Genomic DNA, 25054 nt, shown 5'->3' with positions numbered 1-25054 from the left:
GATTGATGGCAGGAGCTGGAGTAGCCATCTTGGACTTGAAGATGAAAAACATGTATTGAGGATGGAGAACAACCACCAAACTTGAGTACCTGAAGGTCATTATCCACTTTACCAGTCCTGGGATACTTACATTTATGTAAAAGAAATAAGCTTTGACTTAATTTTAATAATATTATTTTGGATTTCTATTACTCACATTAAACCTAATCCTAACAGGTAGCTATTTTTATTATCCCTATTTTACAGATGATAAAACTAAGAGGCTAAGTTAATTGTCCAAGGTTGCACAGCTAGTGTAGCAGAGCTGGGATTTGAAACTGTACAGTCTAACTTGAGATCTTGTGCTTTTACTGACCATGATATTTTGTCCCTGCTATTAGACAGAAGGGAGAGAGCCTACTGGAACAGGAGCAATTGATGATGGGGATGATATTGAGAACAGCTGTTTTTTTTTTAAAGCTGTAATAAAAAATGTACATAAACATACATTTAGTTAGACATATTATTGTAACTGTAATTCAAGAATTCTTTTTTTCAGAAAAAGCAAGCCCATTGCTCCTGTCATGTGTGTGGAGTAAATTATTTCAATGAACTATAATTTAATCTTCAGTTCATAACATTTAAAGTCATATCGCTTATACTTCAACCCAATTTGCTGTCAAATGAAGGTGCATTTCTCCCTTTCTGCTCAACGTACAGACTCTATAGCCTGTTTCTGTTTACAAGGTTTCTAGGTGTTAGTTTAATCTTCTCATGAAAATATGTTTTGAGGGTATGGTAAAGTGACAGAGGTCATTTTTTAAAACAAAATTTATGCAAGAATAATTAATATGCAGAATTATATTAGTTCCAGGTATACAATTTAATGATTCCATATAGGCCATTTTAAAAACTATTTTATTATTATTTATTTATTCATGAGAGACACAGAGAGAGAGAGACAGGGAGAGAGAGAGAGAGAGAGAGAGGCAGAGACACAGGCAGAGGGAGAAGCAGGCTCCATGCAGGGAACCCAACGTGGGACTCGATCCCGGGTCTCCAGGATTAGGCCCTGGGCCGAAGGCAACGCTAAACCACTGAGCCACCCAGGCTGCCCCAGGCCATTTTTTAATGGAAAAAGAATTATAACTAAAGTTATCATCTAGTCAATGAGGGGTTCGAGAAAGTTGATCAGTGAATTTAGGGTAAAATACAGGCAATGTGACACACACAAAATTCCTATTGAGAACTCCAAAAGACTCCTCGAAGAAACAAAGCAGCTTCAGATGTACATTGTGTTATTTCTTACTTGGGCAGCTCTATAAGAAATGGGGTTTATTTAATTATGGTTACTAAAAAGAGCATAGTAAGAGTGAACTCTCAAGCTCACCTAGAACTAATTTAAACAAGGTAGTATCAATAGGTGCTGTATAGGAAAAAATCTATTTGAAATGGTGTCTTTGTTCAGATATTCTATTTAATTTTAATTTTTTTAAAAAAGATTTTATTTATTCATGAGAGACACAGAGAGAGAGAGAGTCAGAGACACAGACAGAGGGAGGAGCAGGCTCCATTCAGGAAGCCCGACGTGGGACTCGATCCTAGGTCTCCAGGATCATGCCCTGGGCCAAAGGCAGGAGCTAAACCGCTGAGCCACCCAGGGATCCCTAATTTTAATTTTTTTTTATTTTTTTATTTTTTTTATTTTTTTTTTTAATTTTAATTTTTTGAGTAGGTTAACAGTCACATGATTCAAATGCTAAAAAATATATATTTTTTAATTTTTGAATGTCATATCCTGAAGAGTTTTGCATTTGATGAGGAGTTTCAAGCTAACATTTACTAAAGGTCCTCTTTAAAAGTATTTGGCAAGCACTTACATTTTAATAGACACTAAAATAATCAGTCTGACTTTTAACTTACAGGCACTGTTGCCTCAAATTTCTGCTTCGAAGAGTACCTTTACGATTTTTGTCATGTTTTATTATTGTCTATAACTTTCTATACCTAATATTTTTCTGTAGCAATAACTCATTTTTAACATTTACCGTTTGGCTTCCTCCCTAAGCAGATCCTTGAGATCTTGGATATGAAGTACTAAACATTTGCCTCTATACATTAAAATGTGTACTATCCATGTCCTTCTCTGAAAACCATCTCATGGACACAGAGCTGTGCTTTGAGGAAAGACACATGATGTGTTGCCCAGCTGCCAGGAGTGCTCAGCGGACAGCCTGCTGATATTAGCTCCTTCCAGGTCTGGTCTGCAGATGCCACCTCTCCTGAGGTCATGTCCCCACAGGACAGCTTCAACCTGGAGTCCAAGGGAGGAGGAGTAATAAAGGCTGGCCATTTTAGCCAGATGCCTGTCAACTCTGATTGGCAATATTTGCTCCAAGCTTCCTCACAATAGTGGCCAAGGCTTTGTTAGGCCTGCTTGGTATCCTGATTTCCACTATGCACACCCTGTTTTGCCCCTTCTTTTCTCAAGGTCAATTTCAAAGGGACAATGTGTACCCCCATCTCCGTCTCAGCATGTTTCCAGAGAAGCTAACCTGCAACACCATGCTTGAGGAAATACCGTCCTAAATGGTGTTTTCAGGACAGATGTCAAAGGGCTTCATGATGGCTTTAAAATAAAGCATGAAATTTAAAAACAAAGGCCATGAATATGATTTTATGTGATTGAAGGCAGTTCAGCTTTTATACAGGGTATCCAAAACTTTTAGTGCAATTTTAAGTCATCTAGTAAATGCTAGATGTCATTAGCTATTTGGAAGTTTTCAAGAGCTATTCAGATGATGGTTGAAAAATCAAACTAAAAAATTATCTTAATGGATTTTTTAAAAAAGAACTTGAATCCCGTGACAAATGCTGTTTTTTAAAAATGGAGCTAAATTATACTCTTATAATTATATTCACAAACCAAGCCTATATATGACAAAATTCAAATATGTCACAGAATTTTGATTCCTTTTTGAGTTCGCCTGCCTATAAAGAAACGGGTAGAAGAGAAACTGCTGGTCCATTCAATAAGTACAGTAACAATCCTACTTGAAATCCATACACATAACGATTACTACTGTTCAAAGGTCATGATTTTGGAATACTTTGTCCTACTGTCAGACCATTCTGAATCTAAATCAATTAGAATACATGTCAATCAGCAGAGCGGTGTTCGAGGTCAGGAACAAGGATGTCTTAAATTTGACACATGGTTCAGTCAAATTTTCTAACTCTGAGATTGTGGCACAACTAGTTAATGTTCCGAGACTACTCATTTAAGTATCCTTTGTTATCTTTCATGTCTGAGCATCGAATAAAGATACTGGTTTCATAAAAGTTGCTCCATGGTGAGAATTACCTGGGATGCTTGTTAAATTGACTCCTATGCCCTTTCCCTAGAATACATTTCATTTCAGCCCATTTAGAGACTGAATATTATAAATACAGCCCCATATATTTATGTTCAGAGGTTTCAGGAAATAGCTAATTAAGACGCATATACTTATTTAAGACATCAAACCTTTTTATAGTCATCCATTGCTGCTTGGAGTCCCGTGGTATGCATTCACAGACACCTGAGTACCTTCTTATTTGTGACTGGCTATAGCATTCTATGTCTGTGTGGTCTCATTAGCTTCACTGTTCTAAGAACGAATTATTCCCCAAATCCTGGTCACCTGTTTGACAAAGTAAATTACTGGTTGCAAAGAGAACTGACAGTTCTTGAATTGAAAAGTTCAAATCTATCACTTCTACAGAAGTGCAATTTTAAAAATCAAACAAAACCATGATTTTATTATAAGGTAGAACTTAAAAGCATTTTAAAACCACCATTAAAAAAACAAAACCACCATTAAACATTTCCTAGTGAAAAACTACTTTATTTTTTTAAAATTATTAAATAATAAATAAATAGAAAATCCTTCAATGTAAGCCTTTTCCTTTGATAAACTTATTAAGTATGACATATGTACAGAAAAGTGTTTGAATCATGTGTGTGATTTTTTATAAAATGAACACACCTGTGTAAGTAGGACCCACAAGAACCAGAGCATAAACACCTCAATACTCCCCCATATATTCTCCTATTGTAACATCCCCTTCCCTACCATGTGTAACTGCTATCCTGACTTTGAACACTGTATGTTAGCTTTATGGTTTTGAATTCTATATAGATGGTATCATATAGTATATATTGTTTGGCTTAACTAAATATTATATTTGTGAGATTCATGCATGTTGCATGAACTCTCATGTCTACATACTATTTTATTGTGTGAACACGCAATTTGCTTATCCATTCTTCCAAACTTCCATTTATTTGGGGGCTATTACAGATAGCGCTTCTATGAACATTTTGGTACATGTCTTTTGGTGAACATGCATGTATTCATTTCTGTTGTATATAGACCCATGACCGGGGACTCCTATGTTATTAGGTATTCCTAATTCAACTTTGTAGATGCTACCAGAATAGTTACCCACACTGATTGCACAAATTTATATTCCCACATGTATGACAGTTCTGGTTGGTCCACATTCTCACCAACACTTGGCACCCTATTCTTTCCATTTTAGTCCTTCTAGTGTATGAAATGGTATCACAATGTAATTTTAATTTGCATTTCCCTGGTGACTTTCTAGCATCTTTTTTCATATATTAATGGGCCATTTTGTGAGGTGTCTTTTCAAGTCTTTTACCCATTTATTTACTAAGATCTGTAATTTTTTAAAAAGATTTTATTTATTCATGAGAGACACAGAGAGGCAGAGACACAGGCAGAGGGAGAAGCAGGATCCCCACGGGAAGCCCAATGCAGGACTTGATCCCAAGACTGTGGGGTCACAACCTGAGCCAAAGGCAGATACTCAACCACTGAGCTACCCAGGTGCCCCTGTAATATATACTTTTTTTGACTTGTAGTTCTTTATGCATTCTGGATTCAAGTCTTTAATTAAGTTGTCATTGTTTATATTCTTGTTCTCCACACTTTAATGACTTATTGTAACTTGGATAAAAAATTTTGATAAAAATTATTTCTGGACTCACCTCCCTAAACTCTGGCTCAAACTGTTTCTCAGTCACATTTTCCTTCTTAAAATGAGTTATCACAGTGTCTATGACTACACTACCTTGTTCAGCCAGTTATTTCTCCCTACTTTTCTTCTGGTTTATCTTTGTATCACATTTATTCAAACCAGCTTCCTGGTTTTGAAAGAAACATACATAAGGAAAAGATATACTGTACGATTTAGTACAAAGAGACACTAGAGGGATCCCTGGGTGGCGCAGCTGTTTGGCGCCTGCCTTTGGCCCAGGGCGCGATCCTGGAGACCCGGGATCGAATCGGGCTCCCAGTGCATGGAGCCTGCTTCTCCCTCTGCCTGTGTCTCTGCCTCTCTCTCTCTCTCTCTCTATGACTATCATAAATAAATAAAAAAATTTAAAAAAAAGAGACACTAGAAAGCAGGAGACTTGAAGGCTGATATTAAGTGGCAATGTGACATAGGGCAAATCAGTTAACCTCTCGGGACTTCAATTTCCTCTTCTGTATTAATGAGAAGGTTGGAATGAATGACCAAAATCCTCATTAATCTAAGAAGTGGATTTTCTTGAGTATTAAATCCCACATCTGCTTATTTATAACCATAATAAGTATACTATTTCCTCATTAAAGTACAGCTCTTCAAAAAACTCTTTTCAAATACAGAGGCAGAATGTAGTGTGATTAAGAGTATGCTCTCTGGAATCAGGTTGCCTGGGATTCTTTTACAAGGTGCTTCCTTATTTTGCGGAACAATGGCTTTTCAGCTACTAATTGATTTTTATCCCCCCAGGGTTCTTAAGAAGCCAGAAGCAGTTGCTAGTAGTGCCTCACCTAAATCTCCTTGGCCATGACCACCATTTCACTGGACACCAGCCTAACCTCCCAACTACCTGCACTCAAATCTCTTTGCTGGGTTTTCTGTGGCCACCAGTGCCCCATCTACCTCTATGCAAGTGCTGGGCATTGACTTTCCCAGTCTTTATGGGAACAGCCTTCCCTGGATGACTGCCAGGAGCTGCAGAAAGTACTCCACTTCTCTTGTACCACAAGTGGGAAAACTGAGGTGCAGGTTGCTAGGTGTTCTCAAAACTCCAGAGCAGCGTTGTGCCTAATAGTCTAAAGTGTTAACTTTTTTGATAATGAATTTTTATTGGCTTCCTTCCATTCTGTCTGAATTCTTTACTGCCCTCCTGGTGTGTGCCCGAGATTACATCCCAAATAAACTCTCTGCACTCAACTACTTGTCTCAGAGTCAATTCTAGGGCAACACGAACTAAGAGGAGGCCCTTAGAACAACTTCAGGGGCATTTTATCACAGCCCACTTAAGAAAGTTGCTTTCCTTCTTTGTGCTCTTATACCGTAGCAATACATCAAAAGGATAACCCGAAGATATCAGGATATTACCAAGTGGACTAAAAATTACCCAAATATTGTATAATGAATAAACTTTCCTGTGAATTTTTAAGTATTTCTCTAAATAAAATTGACACTTGATAGTAATATACTAATATAGAGAGGTTCATTTCACACTCCTACTTTATTCCCTTGAAGTTGTTAAAAATACATTTAAAGAAATAAAATATGTCCTAAATAACATGTTGCTACATTGGATCTTAAATGATCTGGCTTGCAAAATCACAAATTGCAAGGCTTTTCGTTCATTTGTCAAAAATAGAATGACTACTATTCCTTTAAATTTATAAGTGCATTTTTAGAAACTATTCATTTTTTTAATTTAATGATACTCAGAATGATAAGGGATTCTGTAGACTACATTTCCAAATCATACCAGTATATGATTATAGGACTTTTTGCAGTTTATTGTGAGGGCCCCAATTCGATTTCATGATCTTAAGTAACAATCTATAAAAAAAGGGGAAAAACAAAAAATCTTAAAGTTCATACTGAAAACAATAAGTCAAAATACAAATAGGTGGCATGTTTTCTAGCAAACACACACACACAAAGAAAAAATGTTAATTTAAATCCACTTTTTATTCTTTCATAGATTTTAACAATTATACACAACTTTTAACATAAAGATAGTGAAATCTCAAGGATAAGGAGGCAATATATATGGCCTCTTCTATTCGTTCTTCAGGATGGAAGGAAATTTCCAAAGGGTACAATGTGTGAGATTTAACACTGGAAAAATACATATGAAACTTGTTTAATTGGCTCCACCTAGGACCAGGCATAGCACAATAAATATAGAACTGCATCATCTTTTTAAAAGATTGTTGTAATTTTAACACATTCTTACCAAACAAATATGATCAGTGACCAATTTGAAATTCTACAACATACAGGTGGAGGAACACTTATAATGAATATCAGAGCATCTTCTATCTCTAGCATCTTCACATCCATACATCAACATTCTTAAAAGGGAGTAGAAATTACATTGCAAATTCAGAACAACAAAAAAAAAACTTGGTCAAACTTTCTTCATCCTATCATTCATTACTATCACAATCCTAGTTTGCTGGTAGGTTTAAGGTAGGAATAGAACATTTTTGAAATCCTTTTCATTTCCACGGGTCTTAGGGCCTCTGGGTAGGAGGCCACATTGGAAGCAAACTGATAAAGCAGCACCATTAAGTCCATATCTCAACAAATCACTGCATAATTTTTATCTTCTAATATTTGGAAAGGTAAAAAAAAAAAAAAAAAAAAGCTGCATAGAAGAGTATCTATCCTGAATAGCAAGCCACTGTAAAAAAATGCAATGAAAGGATTTAAACAAACTAGAGCTGAATTCTCTACTCATGGCATCTTTCCTTAACAGACCAAAAGAAATATGTTACCTAAAAATTAAATAATAATATACTGAGGCATAAAATAAATACTTTATTTATGCTATTGCATTTGGGTATTTGAGATTGTTTGACCTGTTCACATTCCCTTTCCTCTTCCCAAAGAGGAAGCAACGGTGCCAGCACTATTGGTCAGAAAGAGTTAATGAGAAACTGTTGCTCTCAGAGCTGTTCCGCAGTGTGCCTTATACAGACACAGAAATTATTATTTTAAAACATATACTTAAAAGACAAGATGAAATTATCTTTTCATCACATGACCCAGATTCTGGCATCAGCAGATATTAAGAATTAATTTCATCCCTATTAAACAGAATGGAAACTGTTATGCTGCTATTGCTACAGATATTCTGAGAAATCTTTTGAGCCAGTAAACTGGTTGTTCAAAAGTTCAATAAGCCGAGAAACATGCAAACACATGACACACATCATTATCTTGTAAAAACGCAATGCCACTCTGGCCCCAAGAATCACTACAGTCCAGCGGGTCCTTAATGGTGCAAACAGCCTTTAACCACACTGAATACTTTCTCTGTGGCATTTCACTGCCCACCACACTGCCACATGATTCTTAGAAGCTCAGGCTTCTAAGGTGTTTGAGGAAAAGAAAAGGGTTTGATGTGGATCAAGTTCCCAGTGATTGTTTTAAATGCAATTTTTAAAAAGAATTTCCTAGTTACGTAGTAGTATAGTCCTTGATACTGAATTTTTCATACTGAAATAAAATATGCTTTAACAAGATGATGTTTAAGTTTGACCACCTGGCTCCTTTTCCACTTTTTTAGAGGGTAGTGATTTCATACACTGTGCTGAGTCCCACAAATGCCTGTTTTAAAAACAGTAGAGTTCCCAACAGTTTCCTATAAACATTCCTGATTTACACTGGGGGAAGCAATGCATAATTGGAACATTAATCATTCATGTTTTTAAAAAAGCAATTATAAACCTTACCACATAGATATTGAGTCATTTCACAAAGTACCTGTCAAAATGTATAGAAATCTGGCCTTCCATTCCAAATCTATTGCAAAGAGAGTACATGCAGTAGTCCTGTTTACGATTTAATGGAGATGAGGAAAGGGCAAACCTAGGACAAAGAGGGATGTCACCCCACAGATAAGTTTACAGTAGTGTAGCCATTATATATCATATTTACTACATTCACCACTTCGGAGAAAGGATCACGGAGGTTCTTCAAACACTGGAACAAAGGAATGTTTGTTTCATAGAAGACCTACCAGATAAACAGGGAAACAAGTGAGAACACACATAGGCACTAGTCTTAAAGCTGCACAGTAAAGAAGCAAGGGTTTGGAGATGAGAAATTTAGGAAAATATACACATGTGAGAGCCTGCCGAAGAAAGGAAGGAAAAAAAAATCACAGTTCTAATCTTCAAGGCTACGAAATGCGTTCTGCATATCTTCAAGAAGTTGTGCATAGTCGGCTTTGATCTTTGCCTCACCGTCTTTCACTGGATCCTGAAAAAAGACATTACAGAATTCAATTTACCTTTGGAAAATAATATTCAAGATAGGTAGTAAGTTACTTATATTTAACATATTTTGAGTATTAGTGAGGTACACTGGCAAATCGCAGGCAGGAGTCAAAATTACTCTTATTTTCCTTTAAGGGTAGAAATGTACACAAGGAAGAGTACTCCAACCTAACAAAGACACAAAGTTTTGATTCCCCCTGAAACTAATAATATACTCTATATCAATTAAATTGCATTTAAACAAAACAATTTTTTAAAAAGACAAAATTTTGGTTTTGTTTTGTTTTTTTAAAGATTTATTTATTTATTTATTTATTTTTTATTTATTTATGATAGACGTAGAGAGAGAGAGAGAGGCAGAGACACAGGCAGAGGGAGAAGCAGGCTCCATGCAGGGAGCCCGATGTGGGACTCGATCCCGGGACTCCAGGATTGCGCCCTGGGCCAAAGGCAGGCACTAAACCGCTGAGCCACCCAGGGATCCCCAAAATTTTGGTTTTGTAATTGGCCTGCTAACTGTATTCAATGACCAATGGATTTATCCTCAACAATATGCAAAAGATGGGGAAATTACGCAGTATCACACACTCGATGCATTCTACCGCACGTACACAATAGCTGGAATTCATTTAGTCAAAACACAATTACTGTTCAAGGTCTCACGGTATCACACTGGCACAGGGAAGTAAAATTTCTAAAATAATCTTAAAATGCATCACATTTTAAATTCCTATGGAAAACATCTTGAGTAGTATGTGTAAAAGAGGCTTTAAAATATTGAAGCTCTCTAACCCAATCATTCATTCTACTTCTGGGAACCTATAATAGGAAAATACACAAAACCAACTACATAAACCAAGCTGTCCATACCAATAATTGGAAATTTCCTAAATAATAATAGAAAAATATTACTCCCCAGCCACAAAATAATACTACAGAAGAATATTTAATAACATAAAAGACTCAGGATCCCTGGGTGGCTCAGCGGTTTAGCGCCTGCAGCCCAGGGCGTGATCCTGGAGTCCCGGGATCGAGTCCCATGTCGGGCTCCTTGCATGGAGCCTGCTTCACCCTCTGCCTATGTCTCTGCCTCTCTCTCTCTGTCTCTCTCATGAATAAATAAATAAAATCTTTAAAAAACCCAAAACCATGAAAGACTGAAGGGCGTCTGGGTGGCTCAGTCAGTTAAGCAGCTGACTCCTGATTTTGGCTCAAGTCATGATCTCAAGGGTCCTGGGATGGAGCCCTGTGCCTGGCTTCACATTCAGCAAGGAGACTGCTTGAGGAGTGTCTCCCTCTGCCCTTTGCCTGCTTGTGCTCTTGCTCTCTCTCTCTAAAATTTAAAAAAAAAAAAAAAACTTTAAAATTTTTATTTCAGTATGATTAATACACAGTATTGTATAAGTTTTAAGTGTGCAGTATAGTGATTCAACAATTCTATACATTACTCAGTGTTCATTATAACAGTGGACTCTCTTTTTAAAATAGATTTATTTATTTATTTATTTATTTATTTATTTATTTATTTATTGAGCACAAGCAGGGGGAGGGGCAGAAGAAGTGAGAGAATCTCAAGCAGATTCCATGCTCAGTGCAGAGCCCGATGTGGGCTTGATCTAACGACCCTGAGACCATGACCTGACCTGAAATCAAGAATCAGACACTTACCCGACTGAACCGCCCAGGTGCCCCAGTCCCCCTCACCTATTTTACCCATCCCCCCAGCCATCTCTGCTCTGGCAACTACCAGTTTGTTCTCTATAAGAGTCTGTTTTTTGGTTTGTCTCTTTTTCCCTTGCTCATTTGTTTTGTTTCTTAAATTCCACATGAGTGAAACCATATGGTATTTGCCTTCATCTAACTTATTTCACTAAACATTATATTCTCTAGATCCATACATGTTGCAAGTGGCAAGATTTCATTATTTTTTTATATGGTTGAATAATACTCCACTGTATGTGTACATCACATTTTCTTTATCCAAATGAATGTACAATTTTTAAAAATAAAATTTGGATCAAGTTACATAAGGAGTTTTTTTGCAACCTGATTTTTTCAGATATCTGATATCCCCATATCTTTGGATTTTTCTTTGAAAAAACACTATTAATGTCTTCATAATATTCTTGCTAAAATGTACATGCCATAATGTTCTGTTGACTTTCACTCCTGAATGACATTTAAGAAGTTTAATAAATAATCTATTACATATATTCATATCAAAAATCTCTGATTATTGTGTGCCAACTATACTTCAACTAAAAAAAATCTCTAATCATTTCCTTGGGTTGTATGTTTTGAATTGGAATGACAGGACTCAAAGAGTGTGAATATTTTAAAATTCTTGATACAGTGAGTGTCTATTTTTACAGATTTACTTTCACCCTATAGTGTAAACAAACACTACATATACACGCAGAGAATCCTTCTCAGTTTCTCATTAGGTGATTGGTAAATATACTTGGATGTCGTGACTTTGATAATTAAATACAACCCAACTGACCAAATATTTTTAAAAAAATCTTACATGTTGGAGTTTCTACTGATGATTTCATTAAATCATCTATATGTTGTATACTTCAAAAAAAAAAAAAAAAGAGAGAGAGAGAATCCACCTAAAAGTTAGAAATGATGTAATAATGGGGGAAAAATATGATGTGTAATAGGATACTCAGAAGTAAACCGAAGCAGTCATTTCAGATGAGCATGGAGGTAAAATGGTAATAGGTACGTGAGGAAAAGTAATTGCTGCTCAGCCATGATTTTAGCTCTAAATTGCCCACAGTTAAGACAAAAGGGAAAACATGTCAGCATTTATTTTAGACATGACATACTATAATTTTTATCTCCAGAACTCTATTTGAACATAAATTTGTGGTCTGCTCTGATTCTACATAACCTGAGCATGTGTGAAAATGATAAACCCAAGTTCAACACACCAGGTTTGTGAATAAATACACTGTTGGTAAAGAGTTAAAAAAAATAAAAAGGAATATTTCCCAGTAAAAAAAGGTAAGTAGGAACAAAACATACCTTGAATTTCATGGAGGAAAGTTTATAGAGGATCTCCCCCATGTGCTCACGGATAATGGACCATGTGATCTTATTGTCACTCTGTGCAGTGGTTTCAACAGCTCTACGGGCCATATCATAAAATGCAATCATGTTGGACAGCATCCCGACTGTCTTGTAGAATGGACAGAACCTAGGGTATAAATGAAAACCAAAATAATTAATAAAAATAAAATCCAAACCAGGTTCATACTTCCATCTATAAAATATCAGAGCATCAGCTTCTTTATATAAATATGCAGACTACTTAGATTTATTGGATGATAATAATGAATGGGAAAAAAAAGCGGAAAAGACTAACAAAGATTTAACCTGAGTTTCTGGGCAGAGATGGAATATGGAGTGGACAGATAGATGGAGAGATATTTGTTTATTTACTTTAAGAGTGATATTTATTTTTATCTAGTAAAATAATCAGAGGAAGAACAATCAAACAATACTGCTATAATCTAACAACTCTCTGAGGGTCTGTTCCTGTACAGTGCAGTTAAAGGAGTAACAACCCAAATGGTAAAATAACTGAGTTCCAAAGACTCCCTGTCAAGTGGGGTTAAGGTTTAATGAGTAATAGAAAAACAGAAAACTGCCTTTTCCTAAAGTGAATAGTAGTCCCTCCACTAATGAGTTCGTTTTCATTTTACCCATACCTTTTAACAATGAGGACACAAAAGTTAATATTCAACTTGGATCACATGCATGCTTACTAACTTTCTGACACATTTAAACACACTTGCATACACAATTTCATGCACATTCTGTACTTCACTTTCCAAAGAATTTTCCCCTGGTTGAGTTATCTTTGTATGGGTAGCCAGAGCTTCTTAAGTTCCTGATACTTTTTTTTAAGATTTTTATTTATTTTCTTGACAGAGCGAGAGAGTACAAGTAGGCAAACAGAGAGGGAGAAGCTTGATCCCAGAACTCCAGGATCATGACCTGAGTGGAAAGCAGATGCTTAACTGTTGAGCCACCCGGGTGCCCCCTGATAAGAGATTTTTGAGGCTTACTGATTATATTGTCATATTTTCTGCTTGTCCTACATTCTAGTAATCTTCCTATTTGTTCAGTTCCCTCTTCAATCCAAATATGATTTGAGGGAGAAAAGCTAGCCTACAATGAAAGGGCTCAAATTAATGAAGTTTAAAAGAAATGGAGGCTTTAAGTGAACCACAGCAGTAGTAGACACAAGTGGGATGTCTAACAGAGACTACAGTGGAAAGAAAGATACTAGGACTATTGGGAAGTGGAACAGGAAAGTAGGACATAATTACTTAGGAAAAGAGTAGAAGAGGCATGGGCAGTTTTAACAGGTAGTGAGAAAAGCATCTGAAGGAGGCAATGATCCCCGGGCTCCACACACTATGCCACAATCTAATTAAAGATGGCTGGATAATGAGTGACAATACAGTCATCACTGTACAAATGAGCAAAATCAAGATAGGGAGACAGATAGTTAGATGTTTGCTATGAACATACAAAATAAACCTATATATCTCAGAGTTGTGTCTGAGAAAAAAAAAGGAGGCAGCTTTTTCTTCAAAACTCAACAGAAAATCCTCAAACAAAAAAAGAAAATCAAGATAGGTCACCTGTCATAAGGAGTATATCCATTTTGTTGTAAGAAATCATCTTTGATAAGTTTTGCTACTTCCAGAGTGATTTTATCTGTTTCTGCTAGAGAAGCCTAGAAGAAAAATATATTTTTAGAAATCAACTTCTATAATGTGGGACCAGTGATTACAATCAATTGAGCAGGCAAAAACTATATAATCAACACACAATCATCTATAGTTAACAAATTCACTTTATAACTGCTTGTTGATTTTTTTATTGTGGTAAAAACATACAACCTAAGTTTTTCATCTTACCTTTTTGAGTGTAGTTCAGTAGTGCTTAGTATATTCACAACAGATTTCTCTAATTGTTCTTGCAAATCTGAAACTCTATACCCATTAAATAGTAGTTCTCCTTTTCCTCCTCTCCCAGACCCTGGTAACCACAATTCTACTTTCTGTTTCTATGAATGTGACTAATTCAGATGGAATCATATAGCATTTGTCTTTTTGGTATTGCTTTATATCACCTGACACAATGTCCTCAAGGTTCATCCATGTTAAAGCATGTGTTAGAATTTTCCTCTCTTTTTAAGACTTGATAATAGCCCATCACATATACATATACATATACATATACATGCATTTTTCTTATCCATTCATTAATCAAAAGACAGCTGGATTGCTGCTACCTCTTAGCCATTGTGAATACTATGCTACTATGAACATGGATATAACAAATAATGTTTTTTTTGAAACAATTTCTTCACATCCTGTCTTGCTAGCTTAACTATTTGAATTCTGAGTCTTGAGTTTGTTTAAAAAAAAACCCAAAACCCCGACATCCCATAAGCAATTAATTAAAAAAAAAAATCACATGCGGTTTGGAACTATGTACATGCATGGGGTGCCTGGCTGGATTAGTTTAGCAGTGGAGTGTGCAACTCTTGATCTCAAGGTTGAGTTCAAGCCCCATGTTGGGGGTAAAGATTACTTAAAAATAAAATCTTTTAAAAGAAGAAACTATGTAAATGCAAAGTATAGCAAGCATGCGCTTATCTATGTCTGAGAGGTACTTTATTGGAATTGCTGTTAGAGCTTCTTTAAATATCACTGTCTCGGGGATCCCTGGGTGGCTCAGCGGTTTGATGCCTGCCTTTGGCCCAGGGCGCGATCCTGGAGTCCAGGGATCGAGTCCCACATTGGGCTCCTGGCATGAAGCCTGCTTCTCCCTCTGCCTGTGTCTCTGCCTCTCTCTGTGTGTGTGTATCTCTCATGAATAAATAAATAAATCTTTAAAAAAAAATCACTGTCTCAAAAGCTTTAACTTTGGCAATCACCCTAATCAGCTTAACAGGTAAAGATTTGTTGGAAATCATGGCAAAGGGGCACCTGGATGGTTCAGTGGTTGGGCATCGGCCTTCAGCTCAGGTTGTGATCCCAGTGTCCTGGGATTGAGTTCTCCATCAGGCCCCCTGCTGGGATCCTGATTCTTCCTCTGCCTATGTCTCTGCCACTGTGCATGTCTGTCTCATGAATAAATAAAATCTTTAAAAAAAAAAAAAAAGAAGGAAATTATGGCAAAGGCACAGGCTCAGTAAGTTAACCACAGTCTTCTGTCATTTCTCTGCAACTAAGCTTCTTAGAGGTAAGGATCAGATCTTCTTTTTCATGTTTTTAAAATCTCTCTTCTCTCTAATCCCCTCTTCAACCATAGTTAGGTATTAAAATGTGTTCTGTGTTTATCCTTTTATGTGCAAAGATTGATGTGAAATGTGTATTTTATTTTGTATTAGTATTCTAAACTATGTAAGGCAGTCATATTTGCGTCTTTGGCACTTTTTCAGATCCATGCATGTTGCCGTGAGCCACAGTTGGCTTCCAGGTCTTGCATACCTCATTCTCCATGGTATGCAACTTCTCTCTCTCTCTCTCTTTTTTTTTTTTTTTTGTAGAGACAGCACTGAGGGACATGGAGGAGCAGAGGGAAAGAGACAATTCTAAGCAGGCTCTACAACCAGCATGGAGCCCAACGCAGGACTGGATCCCACGATCCTGAGATCATGACCCCAGTTGACATTGAGTCAGACGCCCAACCGATTGAGCCAGATACCCCAACAACTTCCTTATTTTTATTTTTCATCTTTGCACCCATTAACGGGCACTGAGATTTCCTCCCTGCCACCACAAGCATGTCTAGTTAAGGACCTGTTTGGGAATTTCTTTTGAGATAAATATCTGGTAACAGAGCCACTAAGTCTGAGGGTATACAAGCAAGTTCTGACACTGCTATCCACAATGCCAGCACCAGATGACAGACACTCCTACTCAGAGTACACTGTTCCTCTATCCTCACGTGACTTGGCATTATCCAGCGTTCTGATATTTGCCATTTTAACTGGTATAACATGATATCTCGTTACTGTTTGAGCCTTTCTCCACAGGCTTGTTAATCTTTTGTGTTTCCTCTTCTATAATCTTTCCTGCTCCTTCCTTTGCCCATATGTCTGTTGGAGTTCCAGTATTCTTGTTAACTTATAGTTCTCTGTACCTGTTCGATATCAGTTTACCACTTTTAGATGTTACAAACTCCCTCCCAGTCATCTGTTTTGTTACCTCTATACATAGTAGGCCTTTGCTGAACAAAACAAAATCTTTGCTTTTGACGTAATCAAAACCTTTTTTTGTTGGTTTTATTGCTGGTGCATATGAGGGTTTGTTTATAAAGTCCTTTTTTCAACCAGATAACAAAAACATCATCTTAACATTTGTTTTCTATTAACTTGAAAGTCTTATCTTTCACACTTAAATTGTTAATCTGGAGTCTATTTTTGTGTGGAATTAGATAATAATGCATTTTTATTTTTTGTGTGGAATTTAGATATTTTGTGTGGAATTAGATAATAATGCATTTTTATTTTTTCCCTAGTAAACAGTTTTTTTTTTTCTTTAAAGACTTTATCTATTTGAGAAAGAGAGGAAGAGAGAGCATGAGTAGAGGCAGAGGCAAAGGGAGAAGCAGACTCCCTGCCAAGCAGGGAGCCTGATGCAGGGCTCCATCCCAGTACCTCGATATGACTTGAGCTGAAGGCAGATGCTTAACCAACTGAGCCACCCAGGCGCCACAGTAAATAGTTTTCCATCATCACTGACTAAAACAATCCAATCCATCCTCCCCTCACTTGAACTGTGATACTATCTTTGCAATGTGAAAGGTCTATATGTACATGAGTACATTTCTGCTTTGTTTTACTGATCTATTTATTTCATCAATAACACATTTTTATTACAGTGGTTTTATATTGATATCCAAAAGAGTAAAAGCTCCCTTTTTACTATTCTTTTTTAAAAGCTTAATTCTTTGTGACAGCAAATGAATTTTTGAAGCATTGCTAATTTGTTCAGAAGCTGCAACTGGAAATTGGATTGACATCACATCAAAATTATAGACTTAAGTGCTGTAAGAGCTTGGATTGTCTGTTTTCAGATTTTGTTTCATTTATTAGTTTTAAAATGTTTTCCATAGAAGAAATAATTTATTTTTAAGAGAAAAAGCTGTAAAAAGTGTGTGTGTGGGGGGTGGTAGGTGGCAGAAAGAAAGGAAGAGGAAGAATCTTAGGCAGGCTCTGTGCCCAGCGCAGAGCCTGACGCAGGGCTTGACCTCATGACCCTGAGATCATGACCTGAGCCAAAATAAAGAGTCAGAGACTTAACTGACTGAGCCACCCAAGTGCCCAAAAAATAATATATATTTTTAAAATTATTCCTACAGTCTAGCTTTTGTTACCATTGTGGACACTTTATTTTTATTTTCTAACAGGTATTGCAAATATAGAGAAATTCTCTTGATTTTTTACATTTATCTTAAATCTAGAACCCCCTTATTAGTTCAAATTGTTTCTCTGTTATTTTTCTTGTCATATGAACACATTATCTACAAATAATGGTATTTTAATCTCTTTCTTTTCTTATATCATTGGTTAGGCCCCCTGATACTATTGAACACAAGCAGTGATAGTAGGCATTTTGATTTGTAAACAGAACGATCAGAAAATTCTCCACTAAGTAAAATGCCTTCCCTAGGTTTTAGTAAGTTACTTTTAACAAATTAAGGAAGTTCCTTTCTATTCCATGTTTGCTAAGAGATTTTCAAAACTATAAATAAGTGGGGCACCTGGGTGGCTCAGTTGGTTAAGTGTTGGACTCTTGATTTCAGCTTGGGTCATGATCTCAGGGTTGTGGAATTGAGCCCTGCATTGGGGTCCTCACTGACCATGGAGCCTGCTTGGGATTCTCTCCCTTTCCTTCTGCCCCCTGCCGTACCTCCCACTCACTCTTGTTCTCTCTCTCTCTCTCTCAAGAGAAAAAATAAAACCAAACAACTGTAAATAAATGATGAACTTCAAATACTTCTTCCATATTAGTTCAGATATCCTTTTCCCATTATATTACATTGGTGAGTTACAATAATTGATTTTCAGTGTTGAATCATATTTGCATTCCTGAGATAAACTTTACTTGCTCATGATATTTTATTCTTTTTAATACCCTGCAGAACCTAGTAAATAGTAGCATTTCATTTAGGATTTTGATACCTACATTCATAAACCAAATTAGCCTGAGATCTTTTGGTCTTATATTGTCTTTGTCTGGTTCTGGAGATCTTCTGTTTCTAGTTCCTCTTAACTAGGGCCACAGTACTCATTTATAGAAAATGAGTATTTAACATGTGCTAGCAATCTAATAATACTATCATTTGTGGAAAAAGAGTTTAAGAGGTGGAACGCCTGGGTGGCTCAGTGGTTGAGCATTTCTGCCTTTGGCTCAGGGCGTGATTCCGGAGTCCTGGAATCGAGTCTCACATAGGGCTCCCCACAGAGAGCCTCCTTCTCCCTCTGCCTGTCTCTGCCTCTCTCTCTGTCTCTCTCATGAATAAATTAAAAAAAAAAAGAATTAAGAGGTGACTTTATAAGATATAATAAAAAGAACAGAACCAGATCAAGAACTCTGAGGTCCTGACTAGCCACTGCATACTAGCTGAGAAGTCATTTGGTTTTGGAATGTACTCTGGTTAAATCTATTAACACCATCCTCCTGTGAATCATCAAGACACAGACAAGAATGTAAGTCACTTGTTTAAGGTCACACAGCTAATTATTAAAGAAACTGGCATCCAACCTTTTTGATTTTTAGCCCCAGTGCTCCTGAAAAAATATAATAGATCTAAACCATGCCACCTCTAATTTGGTTGGTGATGGGTATATTTTATTTCAAGAAATAAAAATAAATCAAGTGTTTCTTTCTCATCTACAATATAACTGGGACCATGCAAAGTGCTACAAAGGATCAAAAAGAATACAAAGGTCCTAACAATTTATAGTTAGTCCTTTTGATTGACCATTTTGAAGTACAAGCCCCTCTTCTGGAATCTGGGCAAGCTCTGTGGCTGCTTTGATCAGAATATAAGATAGAAGTGATATACTAGTTTTGGGGCCCAGGCTTAAGAGGCTGTTGGTTTCCATTTCTCTTTAAACACTCTGAGAGCCCTACACTGCTACATGGAGACACTACATAGAGAGAGAAATGCCCAGCCAAGGCCTAGGTGTTCTAATCATCTTAGCCCAGGCACTAAACATATGAGGGAAGAAAATTTCAGATGACTCCAGCCACCATATGATTGCAACTGTATGAAGGGCCTGAGTCAAGAATTCCAACAGTCCATCAAACCCAAAAGTAGAAGCAGTAAAACACTACTCAAACCACTAAATATTAGGAGTGGTTTGTTACTCAACAATAATCAAAACAATAATCATCTTTCCAACTTTAGAACATAAATAGGACCTTCAAATATCTGCTGAATAAAAGATAAGCTAAACTTCTTTAGTTCAAAAAATATTCAATAAGTACTTATTTTGCTAGGCAAGAATCTGCACGTCCAAGGTACAACATATCAGCATAACTGACAGATCTGTCCTCCATGGGACTTAACCACTCACCTTTCCCACAAGTTGTACAATTTCTGCCAGGTCTTCTTCTTCCTGCAGAATCTCCTTAGCTTTGGTCCTCAGAGGAACAAATTCTGTGAAGTGTTTGTCATAGTACTCATCCAAAGCACGCGTGTACTTGCTATAGCTGATTAGCCAGTTGACAGAGGGGAAATGCTTACGTTGAGCTAGTTTCTTATCTAAGCCCCAAAACACCTGATTTAAAAAGAAAACAAACATATACAATGATTTTTTCTTAAATAAAAAGCAGTAAAAAAAAGTTTTGTTTTTCTTTTTTAAGATTTTATTTATTCATGAGAAACACATAGAGAGAGAGAGAGAGAGAGAGAGGCAGAGACACAGGCAGAGAGAGAAGCAGGCTTCCATGCAGGGAGTCTGATATGGGACTCAATCCTGAGACTCTGGGATCATGCCCTGAGTCAAAGGCAGACAGACGTTCAACTGCTGAGCCACCCAGGAGTCCCAAAATTGAAGTATATTTGTTTGTCCTAAGTATACAATTCTGTAATTTTTGGGTCAAATTATCAATCTTTTTAGTATATCCCACATATAATTGAAATAGAATAAAACTTAAAATATTAAAAAATATATTCCTTTTAATTTCAGGATGGATACTATCTATAAATCAAATTCAGGGATCCCTGGGTGGCTCAGCGGTTTGGTGCCTGCCTTTGGCCCAGGGGCGATCCTGGAGACCCGGGATCAAGTCCCGCATGGGGCTCCTGGCAGGGAGCCTGCTTCTCCCTCTCCTCTGCCTGCGTCTCTGCCTCTCTCTCTCTCTATGTCTATCATAAATAAATAAAAATAAGTTTAAAAAAATAAAAAATAAAAAAAAATAAATCAAATTCAAATTGTATCTGAATTTCCTTAATAGTGTGGTAAATCTGATAGTAAGAAGAAAATTAATGGGCTCTGCTGAAGATTTATTATGTTGCAATATAAACAGAGGAATCAGAAAATGCTTACTGAGATAGAATGGATTCTTCACTTTGGTCATACATCATGAAACATTCTGACTAAATTCAATTCCTTAAGGGCCAATCCAATAGGATCTTAACAGTCATTTTTCTGAGGCCATTCACATATATTTTATACATTCTTAACTTTGCTCCCCCTTTCTCTGCAATTTAAACTCAAAATGTGAGAGTTATATGAATACATCAACGTTTATTTTCTTTACTATAGCCCTAATTTGCATACATCCTTCATTTAGGCTTCTTCTGATGACCAGTTGACAAGCTATCCACTACAACTCATGCCTTGCGGCTGGGAAGCAGCTGTGTAGGCAGAAACTCCATTTTGCAGTTTTGCTTTCATCTGGGTGTGGCCAACAGAGTGAGTGGGGTGACTGCATCTGAGCCAAGAGTTCAGAGTGGGTGTGCCTTCTCCACAGTTTCCCTCAGGCTAGCCAGACACAAACAGTTACCAGGCTAAGCGACTGTGGAGCCCCAAGCTGGAAGGAACCCTGGTCTCTGAATTATTAGCGGAAAAAAGCTGCCCTCTGACACGATCATCTGCTTTAGACCATACTACGAGAAAAAAGATGCTTTAGACCATACTACAAGAAAAAAGAAACTTCTACTGAGTTTTTGCCATTATGCATCTTTAGGCCTATTTGTTTTTGCAACTAGGGGCTACTCTCACCTAAAGGGTAGTATTATTCTAACACTAATAAAACTTTGCTATTCCTGATGTATTTTCCACTTACAGAAATTAGGTTTGTTCTAAATCTTACACAAAGAGCTAAGCTCTCAGTGACAAGAATATTCCTAAAACAAATTTTCCTACTGCTTACTCTTTAGTGAATAAATTAAATACTTCACGATGATTTAGATAACATTAGAGAAGAAGCAGGGAGGGAAAGGTCAGAAGTTGACTACACTAGGAAAAGATATACCTGAACAATACCAAGAGTAGCAGATGTAACTGGATCAGAAAAATCACCACCAGGCGGAGAGACTCTAAATTTAAAAGGAAAAAAAAACTCATTAGAAAGTTCAAGTAACTGGTATATGAAAAAAAAAAAATTGTTTGAGAGTCAATATTTTAATATTATTTTATTGTTAACTTTAGAACTAACTTTTAGAACTTCAGAACTAAACTTTAGAAATAAGAAAAACTCACCGAACAAATACTGATAAAAATAAGTCCTAAGTTGCAAATAACAACAGTAACTACAAAATGCCTTCTAGTATGAGAAATGAGAGAATCAGTTTTGTGATTCTAATCAAAAGATGAAACAGGAAGGAAGAAAAAGCTCTAAGAACAAAGGGGCTTTATGTAGTGATCATGGATCTTTACTGTGTTTTTACCATGATATAACCTTATCTTAATGTCTATAATTTTCTAAGTTATTCTTAAGATATTGTGACTTAAATATAATAAACCAGTGAAGCTAAATAACCATAATATGCAGAAAAAACCTACACAATTACATTGTAAAGAGCTCTCTGAATGACCCTGGAGTCCAATCTTGGTTAAGAACCACTACCCTCAGAGGAAACTAAATTTTTTCTCTTTAAAATAAATGACTTTTAATTTTTATTTTGAAAAGGAAAAAGTTTATGTGCTTACGCTCCTACAATGCTGACACTTCCTTCTCTTTCAGGATTTCCAAGACATTTTACCCTGCCTGCTCGCTCATAGAAAGAGGCCAGACGGGCACCAAGATATGCAGGATATCCACTATCTGAAAAAAAACAAAAAGAAATTTAAGAGAGGTTCTAAGCCAGTCCTAAAAATACTATCAACCTTCTTACATGATAAGCAATACAAAAACTCACCTGCAGGCATTTCAGCTAAGCGACCAGAGATTTCTCTAAGGGCCTCTGCCCATCTAGAGGTAGAGTCAGCCATCATACTGACGTGATAACCCATGTCACGGAAATATTCTGACAGCGTAATTCCTAAATTGGGAAGAGTATCACAAGTTAAAATTCTACAATGTAGAATCTTGACTTTGTCACCCCTCCTACGAAAACTTTAAAGGAATAGGTACATGAGGTAGACTGCTAGTTGTTCACCAAAATCTGTTCTCCCTTTTTTTGTGCACACAGCTGAATTATGTTTCCTGGCCTCCTTACTATTAGATGACCATGTAACTGACTTCTAGCCGATCAAATGAAAGTCAAAGTAATGAGTTCCATCATTAGGCAAGCCACACATCCTTCCATGCTTTTTATTCCTTTTGGCTTACTGAGATAAAGAGGACTCCCAGGAGTCCTGGGAGTCATGAGCTGAAAATAGAAGAGTACTTTTCAGCTTGGGTCTCAGCCCAGACTGACAATAAAAAAAGTGTCCCCTGACCTCTTAAAAAAAAAAACATATTATTGAGCAATGACAAGTTTGGATTTATTTATAGCCATAGCCTATTCTAATATAATATAGATTTTAAAAAGTAAGAAAAGATATTTTCCCTATTCTTTGCTTAGAAAATTAAGTCTGAAATTAATTTCCACTGGAGTTTTTTTTTTTTTTTTTTTTTATGATAGTCAGAGAGAGAGGCAGAGACATAGGCAGAGGGAGAAGGAGGCTCCATGCACCGGGAGCCCAATGTGGGATTCGATCCCGGGTCTCCAGGATCGCGCCCTGGGCCAAAGGCAGGCGCCAAACCGCTGCACCACCCAGGGATCCCCTCCACTGGAGCTTTTATCTACATATCACACATACATATACTAAAAACTATTTTTCAAAAGTAACAAATTTCATTAACCTGAGTAATATCTTAATTATCCAGATTATTCTGCTGTGCATATCAGGTTCTGATAAATCAGAATCACTTATGATAAACCACGTAGAAGAAACTAATATACAAAAGGAAGTTCTGGGTTCTATTTCCTATTCTGACATTAACCTCAGCAAACTAGCTTCATTTCCCAGTGTGTAACTCTTGTTCTGTCTACCTGTACATATCAGATGAAATGATATATATAAATGTCCTCTGAAAAGTACAAAGTACTATGCAACTCTAAGATATTAGAAAATCATAGTTGTTAATACATTGTAAGAGTCCCAGAATCTAACACATTTTTTATTTACCAGTAAAGAAACAGAGGTTTATATAAGTAAAACTAAACAGTGCTCAAAACTTCAGCACTTTACTATTTATCCCATTACATCTTTCAGAATAAGAAATACTGATATCTGTGGCTTCTTAAAAATGATTCCATAAACAAAGTCTTCAAAAAATATCACTTATTATTAAGGCTTAAAAAAACACATTTGTCATGACACTTTTCGATCTGATGATAGGATCAGGTCCTCTTCTACACAAGCATGGCTGCATTTTCAGTCTCTGTGATGTTCATTAATGCTTGTGTATTAGAAGGACATGGTGGAAGAGACGGATACACATGAGTAAGCTTCAAAGGAGTTCCACAGACCTAACAATATCAGTGCCTACCAGTTAAAAAAAACAAAAACAAAAACACCTCAGACAAAATCAAAAGATGAACAAACTAGGAAAACACTGGCAACTCATGACAGATAAAAGACCAATTTCAAAGGGCTTTTATAAATCAGTATGAAAAGGCACTCCTGTCTAAAAGGAACATAGCAGAAAATAGTTTTCAAGTGGTTAATACAGATAGGAAAGGTGCTAGCCCACTGAAAGAAATACAGACTGAATAGGTATCTAATAAAGCAGAAACAGTAAAATGCTAATTGTCAAATCTAGGTGCTGAGGACATGAGTGTTCACTGTAATGTTCTTTCAAATTTCTATGTGTTTGATAATTATCCTAAGAAAGTGTTACAAATCCTAGCAAAGGTGAAGAGGTAGAGAAATAGAACTCTTACTCACTCTTATCCTTTTCGAAGGGCTACCAAAATCTAAAATGTATATTGATAGTTGTATGCTTGGAAATTTTAGTTCTATAAACTTACCTTACAAATGCACAAAGAAACATGCATAAAATATGAAAAGAAACCATAAAAAACACACATAAGGATGTTTTGTGATGCAAGGTTTGTGATAGCAAAAAAAAAAAAATCAAAAACAAAAACAAAAACAAAAAAACAAAAAAAACCCCCATTATCAATAATCCAAATGTCTACCAGAAAGATGCTATTTAAATAGG

General features: G+C 36.5%; 1 protein-coding gene and 1 long non-coding RNA gene across 6 annotated transcripts in view; one reads left to right on the top strand and one right to left on the bottom strand.

Moving 5' to 3' along the window:
- LOC118353219 (uncharacterized) lies at positions 1-7438 on the top strand. Its single transcript, XR_004811743.2, has 2 exons — positions 1-95; positions 5824-7438. It is a non-coding gene; the product is annotated as an uncharacterized LOC118353219 (long non-coding RNA).
- ATP6V1A (ATPase H+ transporting V1 subunit A) overlaps positions 7011-25054 on the bottom strand; it is a 65369-nt gene continuing 47325 nt past the window's right edge. For all 5 annotated transcript variants that reach the window (XM_025477319.3, XM_025477329.3, XM_049105179.1 and 2 more), the window contains exons 9-15: positions 22761-22883; positions 22552-22666; positions 21875-21938; positions 19969-20172; positions 14009-14103; positions 12381-12552; positions 7011-9330 (exon numbers count right to left, since the gene is read on the bottom strand). In XM_025477319.3, coding sequence (XP_025333104.1) covers positions 9238-9330; positions 12381-12552; positions 14009-14103; positions 19969-20172; positions 21875-21938; positions 22552-22666; positions 22761-22883 — 866 coding nt within the window. In that variant the 3' untranslated portion in view covers positions 7011-9237. The remainder of the gene's footprint in view (positions 9331-12380; positions 12553-14008; positions 14104-19968; positions 20173-21874; positions 21939-22551; positions 22667-22760; positions 22884-25054) is intronic.

Source organism: Canis lupus, chromosome 33 (assembly GCF_003254725.2).
Source record: "Canis lupus dingo isolate Sandy chromosome 33, ASM325472v2, whole genome shotgun sequence".
Taxonomy (NCBI): domain Eukaryota; kingdom Metazoa; phylum Chordata; class Mammalia; order Carnivora; family Canidae; genus Canis; species Canis lupus.
Note: the sequence above shows the minus strand (reverse complement) of the source record. Positions and strands in the feature narration are given on the sequence as shown.